General features: G+C 42.5%; 1 protein-coding gene across 2 annotated transcripts; it reads right to left on the bottom strand.

Annotated features, from left to right (window-relative positions):
* Positions 1–5,510: 5,510 nt before the first annotated feature.
* LOC147450507 (uncharacterized) lies at positions 5,511–7,053 on the bottom strand. Of its 2 annotated transcripts, XM_086519725.1 has the most exons (2): positions 6,910–7,053; positions 5,511–6,813 (listed from the first exon to the last, which is right to left on the bottom strand). In XM_086519725.1, the coding sequence occupies exon 2, from the start codon at positions 6,643–6,645 to the stop codon at positions 5,656–5,658; it is 990 nt and encodes a 329-aa protein (XP_086375851.1). In that variant the 5' UTR covers positions 6,646–6,813; positions 6,910–7,053; the 3' UTR covers positions 5,511–5,655. The 2 variants fall into 2 exon arrangements, with proteins under 2 accessions (XP_086375851.1, XP_086375850.1); XM_086519724.1 differs by having other exon boundaries at positions 5,511–7,032.
* Between the last annotated feature and the right edge of the window lie 1,109 nt (positions 7,054–8,162).

Below are 8,162 nucleotides of genomic sequence, written 5' to 3'. Positions count from 1 at the left end.
AATAAAAGAAAGATGAAAAAGCCAAAGGGCCCAAAAAGAACATGGTGACCATTGAGATAATGACTATAGCAGAAGAAGAATCAAACAAAGAAGAAAAAACCTTCGATCCAAAAGTACAAGCAATTACCCGTTTGGGGAAGGAAGCTCATCCAAGGTGAAAGGCGGTCTTGAAACCAACCATTGTACATAAGATAAACATTTTGAAGGAAGAAGCAATGGGATGGGTAGAGAAGGAGTTGGTACTAATGCCACGGGTTCTTTTTGAATCGGATTAAAGGATAGTCCCAAATGAGCAGCACTTGTTTAAAGGAACTGTGTGGCAGATACCACATGTAGAACACAACCAGTATTGTTTCCAAAAGAAGAGACACAATTAAAGCAGCACAAGCTAGTGGTGGAAAGTTCACCGCGGTCTACCATTAAGAAAGAAGAAAACTCACAAGGTGCCGAAGGAAGAGCCCACCAAAATAGTAATAGAGAAGGAGCTTGTGATTGGGTCATTCCATTCATATATTTGGAAAGCAATGGTGTAGTTACCCATTCATATGAAGTTGGGAAATATGCTCTGACTTGTGCTGGCTGTCATAGAAAAGTTGATGTCACAAAAGGAAGCACCGGACCCTGTTGATCACAGTGTGGCATTAGGGTAGTAATATTACAATTATACTTATGGATAGAGGATCTTGCATGAATTTAAACCAATTCCCTTTTTTGTCCAAATGGCGTGCCAATGAAGGGTACGACCTAAAGGTAGATTTTGGGGTGATACTTTTGATACTAAAGGGGTACCTTTTGCGATGTCCTTTGTAGTGTTGGATCTCCAAGAAATGAAAGAAAATTATGATATGTTGCTGGGCGCCAACCATGGTTGTGGCATGCTAAGGTGAAATAAGATTGGGAAAAGCATACCTTAGTCATATAGAGAGGATCAAGGAAGGTTCATATTCCATATTAGCAAGTCAATCATGTTTGTGACGAGACCCAATCTATTGTGGTTGAACCAAAAAATATGATGGAAGGATTGATGGATGGAGACAAAGAAAAATTCTTGAAGGCAAATTAGAATCTGATGGCAATTTTTATGGTGGATGTGGAAGCGATTCAGAAGTGCTATGCAGAGGATGTTCCAACAATTGAGATGACTACAATAGGAACATTGAATAGCTAGTTGAAGAGGGCAAATCTGACCAAAAGTTAATGGAGTTGAAGGAGTTATTATAGTAGAAACTTGAATTTGAGAATCGAATGAACAAGGTTTCTGGGGTCAAGGAGAATGCAATTCAAGAAGCGACAATGGACAAACCTAAACCTGTCAAGATCTATGCGGATCTGGAAGAGTCTTTCCGATAAGATCTTATAAAGTTGTCGATGGAGTTTATGGATATGTTTGCATGGGATTATATCATCAAAATTTGATGTGGTTGATGCTTCTCCTCCCCTCAAAGTGTTTTGTCAAAGTCATCAAAGTGAATGCCAATGTCGGCATGGCATGTGTACCAAAGTTTGTGCAGATGTATGCAGGTGAAGATGGTCTTACCCATTGTAGGGTAGTGTCTAATCTTTGTACAATAATAATATCCATGAATCCAAATGTGATGATGCTTTATGTCCATGCAAGTGTGAATGCATAAGGTTTGTGCAAACTTCGAGAATACGTGTGAACATAAATTGCTTGGTATCATGGAGCTTGGTTGTGCAGGTCTATAAAGAACTTTTGTAGTGGTTCCGGGAAAGTAGACATCGCACTTTGAGGGATATGGCGGCATGGAACCATTTGAGTGTTAAACGAGAGTTTTAAGGGGCTTGGTGGTTATGAGGGTTTCTAAATCTCAACATGGAAAAAAATCCTAGTAAAAAGTTCAAGATAAAAGCCCTTGGGGTTGGAGTGTTGAAGGGAGGCCCCTTTGGGACAGACCTGAAAAAAGTTTTGATCCACTTGAACGTATGGCTTGATTTTTCGAAACATATGAGAGTTGAGGGTAACACTTGTCGATGGTGGGTCGACTGACTACGGTTAGTATAAACGCAGAGGCCAGATGGGGAGAACCATTGGAGACATTCATACCAAGACCGATCACAAACGCGATGAGCTCTATACAATGCACTTTAGACGCGATGAGCTCTATAGCATGGACTTTGGCATGTTGTTTGAAATTCCACACATAAGTGATGCAATGTATTGTGAGCTTTAAAGGAATTAATTGAAGATAGAATATGCAAAAACCACTCTAAATGCAAAAACTAATTAGAGGTGAAAGATTATGCAATAAATCAATACTTAAGTACTATTTCCTCTTCTAATCACCAAAGGGTAGTGAACCATGTTAATAAATCTAATGCAATAGGGATTAATAGCCTAAGTGTGAACCATCAGCTCTAATACGACATGAAAGGAAATTGGTTATAGCAAAAACAGAACTGAGCCATTCATGGTGGTGTTAGTGTGCTAATTATAAGAGATTAGAAAGAGAGATTAACACTAATGAAAGTAGAAAATCATAAGTAGGCCGATGATAAACTAAATGCAAATGGTGATTACAAAGTGGATTCAAATGATGGGCTAGTGCATAATAATGCTTGGATACACAGTTTGTAGCTTAAGCTTATTTTGTAGAGTAGGGAGAGAGCATCTAATGATATCAGCAATGCTGTCAATGTGTAGGCTTCCAAAGTAGAAGGGGTTTCCACTAGTTGGTGGTGTGGATGTGTCACACACACGACAATTAGCTACGACAAACTCATGAAATCATTGCGAGAAACTTACAATGCCGTGTAGAGATTTCAAGTGTGACACCTTGAAGTAGACGACACTCCAAACAAACAATCCACGAGAGTTATGTGCATGAGAAGAAAGAACGAGAGTTCAAAACGCTCAGGGATAGAACGTACGCTTACTATAAAAACACTTCATAAGGATTTTTTTACAAAGATTGACTTTTATACCTTAGCCCAAGGTTTTTAAAATGTCAAATATATCAAATCTGGATAAAAAGGGACTGGAGATCACATATAGGTGGTAGTTACAAGCTCAAATCTCCGACTACTACCGACTTTACAATCTCATTAAAAATAAATAAAAATTACAACTTTGGACATGATAGATTTTTACATAAAAAATGAATGGAATTACAAATAATGAGCTCAAAATAAAACCGCTCTGTTAACGTGTTGCTAACAAGTTTGTTTCATTATTTCCTCATTGCATGACGAAAAGTTTAACTACTCACATGGTTTTCCTACAAGTTGACAAAACAACGTTCTCTACCTTGCACACTTGGACAATACTCCTACTCAATGACCAGATCAGTAGTCTAGATTTATCTTTCCATTTCTGTACACTAAAATCTAGTATATATAAACAAACTATTTCCTACCCACAACAACACATCAACATTAAACCGCATTAACAAATTTCTATATCATGGCCAACCAAGCAAGACTAGTTGTATGGTTTTGCAGCTGATGTCGTTCGTTTGCTGCTTCAATTGCAAGGACAATCACCTCTTTCACCTTCCAATATGAAGACAAATTATGCTTCTTTCCATTATGGGAATCTTTCACGATTCTTCTTGGTTCTCCCCTTGGAACCAAGACTGAAAAATTGATGATGTGGCACTAGGACTTGAATCCAAAAACTCATGGACAAACACCAAGACTTCATGTGCTAACCAACTCAGAGGGCCTGCACATGGTGAGTTTCGAAAGTCACCACCAAACTAACCAAACTATGCTAAAAGGTACCCTTGAGAATAGGGTAGTCTTCACACTAGTTGTTCCATCAAGTGGTTTTGACCTCTAAAAGAGGTTGTGTGGACTAAAAACACCAAAAATAAACTTGTTGACCTTATAGTGTAAGTAGATAGTTGAAACTATTCCAAGTTTTTCTTAACTTTTGTTATTTTGCAAAAGTCTATAAAAAAAGGAACGTAGCCTCCTACTTATGTGGGATTCCTTCACAAGCTTGCCATGTGAAGGTAAAATGCAAGCAAAAAGCTCCTTTGTTCCTTTTCGAAATGCACCATGTAAAAGCCTTGTCACCTAAGCCTACTAACATTGTGTGTCCACTCATCGCCCATTTCTCTAAAAAAGAGGTTGCCCAATTCCCCTTGTCTTCCTTGCTCACAGACCCATCTCGGCACCCCCTTGCCCGATCACTTGGCTTGTGGACCTGATGCGACACTATCCGCCTTGCCTCGGAAGCCTTGCGTGAGCACTCGCATGGCTTGTGTGCCTTATGGGATAGATGGCGCCATGGCATTCCTCACCGTCGGCCATGCATCCATGTCCTTCCCCCACTATCTATCACCCACCATCGACCCAACTCACATGTACGCTCGTAGTTGTCCACCCTCGTTGACAAAATGCACGAGGTGGAGTCGAGGAATCTACAATGGAAATTTAATCCACCGTTGATCCCATCTTCAAGGGACAAAAAGATAAGGCTTCCCACTGTCCTAGTTGCGACGAGCCACGGACCTCCCCTCTCGGACTCCCGCGCCTTATCCATCCCAGCTATCACGCGTGCATGCAAGGAAAACGACTTTGCAGCTATAAACAACCCCCCCCCCCCCCCCCCGAAAACACTGCGTGAATCCGACGACCCAAGCCCCCCGGCTCCGCCGATCACATGCATCACCGTAGATCCCTTGTCTCAAACCCCGTGTCATTTTATAAACGAGGGTTGTCCATGCCATCTGCTACCTGAATTGTCCAAATGGCTTGTGATCTGCGTGCAAAAAATGTTTTAGTTTGGCCTTTCCTTCCCCCAAGCCTTTTTGTCTCCTTTAAACCAAGAGGAATCTTGCTTAGATTTCCCTTAAGAAATGCTTGCAAAAGTGTACCCCACGGCCCCGGGGCCAAATAACTGATTTGAGGGTTCTCTAGAGTGTACTTGTATTGAGCTTATGGGCCTACAACCTTTGTGCTCATTGACAATGAACACTGCTTGAGTGGGTTTTATGCCATTCTCAAAGTCAATGAACACTTTATTGACAAGGCCTTCGGTGGGTTTTAGGCCATTGTCAAAGACAGACCCCCATTTGCTGTTCCCGTTCCGTTCAATCCCCATTCCTTGTGACGGTTGAGAGTGTCACATACGGTGAGGGTGCTACTTCTATGTCCATCCCTGTCCCCATTCCGTTCCGTTCTGTCCCCATCCCCGTTCCTTGTGACTGTTGTGAGTAAATGCATACTGAGAGAATGGTGCCTCTATGCCACATTCCAGTCAAGACTATGTTGCATTTTGACACCTTGTGTAATTTGTACTCATCATCACTCTGCTAATCCAATCCTGTTCCTCGTTCCTTCTGACGGTTGTGAGTAAATGCATAGTGAGAGGATGGTGCCTCTATGCCACATTCCAGTCAAGACCATGTTGCATTCTGGCACCTTGTGTGATTTGAACTCATCACTCTTTGCTAATCCAATCATCTGATTTCACTCTAATACAGAGAAACCTGTTTTGAGGATGATTTCAACTCGCCAACAAGATTTTCCTCAGAGACACCATGTCAGTCCACAAGTAAGGAAATAGCATTGCAAGTAGGCTCATTACAATTATTACAATGGAAGTACACAAACACACTGTATAAATTCAATAATTGGATGTGTAATTTACAAAGGATTCAGCTGCAAAATTTTTGAAGTGGCTAACTGCTAATTGATGGAGGAGTGGCTCTTGTTCCTTGCCTTAGGGGTGAAGAGGCTTCTTGCAAGGGTCATGTACTTGTTTTTCAGTGTCGGCTTCGGCCAAGAGGCATTGGAGAAGGAGTCAGACACGGTCGGCGATGGAGAAGCTGTCGTGACAACATGACTGTGGCGCTTTGCTTGATGAGGGGGTGAATAATTTATATGGGCTGGGTGTGTAGGAATGAAGGGCATTGTGTTTGCACCCGGCCTTCCATAATAAGACCCAACACTTAAATCTGAATCGCCCATTGAAACCCCTAAATTTGGCCCCCCTGCAACAGATGAGTACTGATCAAACCCTAAAAGCCCCAATAAAGCATCTGCCTTGTCCTTCCCCCTTTCGGAATCCCCCATTCGCAAGCTGTTTAACGCTGGTACTAGGGTTTGCACCGGCATCGCCTGCCTCGCCCCTTCATCATGCCGGCACACGCTCAGCAGAACCGCGGTTGCATTCTCCTGCCCTCTCGGGGACCCGCTGTTCACTAGGTAGGTAAGGATTGGCACCACCGAGGACACTTGCATCAATGCCTTTGCACCTGTGTCGCAACTCGCAAGCAACGCAAGAACCGCTAAACAATCCTCTGTTAGCTTCACCTTGCCAACAGTTACCAGGGAGACGAGCAAGCCCAACAGTTCGTACTTCTCTTGCAAGAGAATCTCTCTCAAGACCTTGTCTTTCGCCAGTACAAACATCGACTTGAGCGCCTCAGCTTTGCACCTCGCAGATCCGTCTTTGAGCAAGGCCACAAGGGTTTCCCCAAGCATCTCATTACTGCAAACGATTTTCCTTGCACCATCATCAGCCAGCAAGCTGTACAAAAGAGCTGCCGCATTCGCCTTCACCTCGGTGTTGGCGCCATTATTTGTGATGCGCAACACTGCATCCAAGCCCCCTGGTTCCCGCACCATATGTTTCTTAACATCTGCGTTGATGGACATGTTCAAGAGTGCCGCCATCACGTTTTCCTGCAGACGAGCATCGATGCGCGAGTCGTCGAGCACCTTGAACAAAGACGGGACAGCACCGGCTTTAGCCAGGCTCGTCCTGTTGGCATCGTCCCACTTGGAGAAGAGTCTGATCTCTGCGACAGCATCAAGTTTTGCATCTCCACAACCAGAGGCAAGCTTCAGCAAGAGCATTTGTGAGGTTTTAAGCTTGATATCCATGACGAATATGCGAGATATGTACAAGGTCTGAATGCCATGAACAAGGAGCTTCACCTGTGGTTGGCGATGGTGGAAGAGAGACTAGATTACTACTGGGATTGATCAGTCGCTAGATGGAACCCGTCAAAGAGCGTGCAGGGAAAGTGTCTTGCCTGTATACTCTTCACATACAACCTCATTTGGGTGGCCCATGGACGGCATCCCACCTTCTATCGTATGTCTCCATCTAAAAATATGCACAAATATGACTTTGGGGACCATGGTAATTAAATAATCTAATACTAATATATCTATAGACTATATCTAGCTCTAGGGTAAAGGGACCAGTTTAGAGCACCCAACTTGGGCAAGAAATTGCGCATAGTATGCTTAATCGTTTTGAGCTTGAAAGAAAGATATGCACAGCACGTACTTGCATGAGAAATAGCACCGCGAACGGCAATCCAAAGAGGAAGAATGACACGACATATTGTTTCCCCATGTAAAAAAAAATTGGCGGTGTTTACAATTGTTTTGCCAACAAGGCTCAATCTTGAGATGCAAGAGCTCCGATTTCACCTCAACCATGATAACCACTCCAACTCTCAACTCACGCTGCTTCTAAAATGGTGCACTTAGAGATTATTAAACGAAGGTGATCGTCTTTTTAGTGGCCCCTCTACCCTACTATCGACTCGAGGAAAGCTACACAAAAGAAAAAGAAGTTTTCTAATGAAAATAGGGTAGAGAGAAAAAGAAAGGAAGAAAGATATAGTAATGTCCAATGGGGCCTATGAGGAAAGCTAAAGAGAAGATTTATAATAGAAACATACATAGGTATGTCAAAAAGAAGATTTGCAAAGAAAGTAAAGTCTAGAAAGGATAGTGGGACAACTACCAATTCGCATTAATCTTTGATACCATATGATCATATGTGAGTAAAAAACCATTAAAAAATGAAAACAGCATATATGTATATACATACGAGTATTGTCGACCGCCTTCGGCGGCCCCTCTTTCTCTCTCTCTCTCTCTCTCTCTCTCTCTCTCTCTCCCCTTCATCTCACTTGGCGCTTAGCCTTCATCTCGCAGAGAGAGACACGTGTAAAGGGTTATGTACTCCGCCATATTATGTTAGTAGACACACACACACACACACACACACTCGTTTCTACCACAATATCACTTTTCTCCCCTTTTGAGTGGATGTAAATGGAGCTCAACTATCTCCCTCAAACACACTTGCTAGCTTCTTCCCCATCATTCAATTAAGTGTGGAAGCTTTTGACTCCCTTTGGAAAGTGATTAGCCACTATCTAATTTTTTTT

Source organism: Adiantum capillus-veneris, chromosome 9, assembly GCF_014529385.1.
Source record: "Adiantum capillus-veneris isolate H3 chromosome 9, ASM1452938v2, whole genome shotgun sequence".
NCBI classification, from domain to species: Eukaryota; Viridiplantae; Streptophyta; class Polypodiopsida; order Polypodiales; family Pteridaceae; genus Adiantum; species Adiantum capillus-veneris.
Note: the sequence above shows the minus strand (reverse complement) of the source record. Positions and strands in the feature narration are given on the sequence as shown.